Genomic DNA, 1,291 nt, shown 5'->3' with positions numbered 1-1,291 from the left:
AGGGAGTAGGCGTCCGGGGTGACCGCCGGGTGGCTGTGCTGGAACTCGTAGTGGAAGGACTGGTGGTGCAGCGGGGTGTACTGGTGGTTGGCCGAGAAGTAGGGGGACGTGAACTCGGTGCCGGTGGTGGAGTAGGTGAGGGGAGACGTGGAGGAATAGGCGACGCTGGAGTTGGCCACAGACTCCAGACACCCCAGCTGCATCAGGCGGTAACTGTTTGATCCATCGTGACGTATCTGGAAGGAAGGGAAAGAAAAAGACAGGAACAAAAAAAAGAAAGGTTTGTGATTTATAACGGCAGAAAGTTATATTCCGAGGGCTCAGGTCTTCCCATGCAGGTAGGAGTGTAGATAAAGCACCACCATAGAAGCCACAACATCCAATATCCCATATTACACCCTAAAATAAAGCCCCCCAAAAAAGAGAAAATGATCTCCCCCAAACTAAAAAACCAACAACCCCCAGCCACAGCCCATCTTTCCCCACACACAAGCCTCTGAGTGAGTCTATCAAAGCATCTGATGCTGGAGATGATCACTGGGACATCTAGCATTGCCCCCCTATGCTGCATTACAGCGCTTTATCAGGGATTATTTTGCTTCCCCGACTTTTTTTTTTTTCGTTATAACAACTGTTGTATTGCAGAATGCCATTCCAGACGACAGATGTCATAACGAATTTCCTTCCATCTCTTCTTCTGTAACTTTTTTTTTTTTTTTTTTTTTATGGAGAAGCCATTGACTCTAACGGTTACAAGAAGGATTAAAAAATAAAGGATGAGTCATAATAAACATAGAATAAAGTAGCAAATAATAATAATAAAAAAAAAAAGATAAAATATTACCTCTGAGTCATGAACCAGTCCTGGGAATGAAGTGGACATATTTGCCTTTTTTTGTTTATTCTTGTGTAGATAAATATCTTAGAAATAGAATTATGTTCTCCTAATAAGAATCCTCTCCTGTAGGTTCTCCAGAAGATAATGCAGGAGCTCCAGATCAGACCTGCTTTTTTTCGCCTACTCTTCCCCTCAAAAAAAGCTGCAAGGAAAAAAAAAATTTCCCCTCTGCTCAAAACCAGCTCCCTGGATCAGATTTTGTAGTTGCTGGATAATTCTTTAGCTGATGTCGTAGGTCCCTTGGCAATATAGAAGTTTTGAAAATTAAGCATCAGCAGTGAGAAATGGGAGGACAATAGATAGAGCAGCTTCATCCCAAGAGACAAGGAATAAATATTGTATCTTCCCCTTAATAGGGATCTCTGGGATCTTTCCACATTTTATCCACTTCTT

At 42.4% G+C, this 1,291-nt stretch overlaps 1 protein-coding gene across 2 annotated transcripts in view; it reads right to left on the bottom strand.

Annotated features, from left to right (window-relative positions):
* Positions 1 to 1,072, bottom strand: part of TFAP2D (transcription factor AP-2 delta) — a 111,500-nt gene extending 110,428 nt beyond the window's left edge. The window contains exons 1-2 of one of the 2 annotated variants that reach the window (XM_069728349.1): positions 845 to 1,072; positions 1 to 236 (exon numbers count right to left, since the gene is read on the bottom strand). The exon at positions 1 to 236 is cut by the window's left edge and continues 256 nt beyond it. In XM_069728349.1, coding sequence (XP_069584450.1) covers positions 1 to 236; positions 845 to 883 — 275 coding nt within the window. In that variant the 5' untranslated portion in view covers positions 884 to 1,072. Of the gene's footprint in view, positions 237 to 490; positions 556 to 844 lie in introns of those variants that run through there. The other variant, XM_069728348.1, reaches the window with a different exon arrangement.
* Between the last annotated feature and the right edge of the window lie 219 nt (positions 1,073 to 1,291).

Source organism: Ranitomeya imitator, chromosome 5 (genome assembly GCF_032444005.1).
Source record: "Ranitomeya imitator isolate aRanImi1 chromosome 5, aRanImi1.pri, whole genome shotgun sequence".
NCBI lineage: Eukaryota > Metazoa > Chordata > Amphibia > Anura > Dendrobatidae > Ranitomeya > Ranitomeya imitator.
Note: the sequence above shows the minus strand (reverse complement) of the source record. Positions and strands in the feature narration are given on the sequence as shown.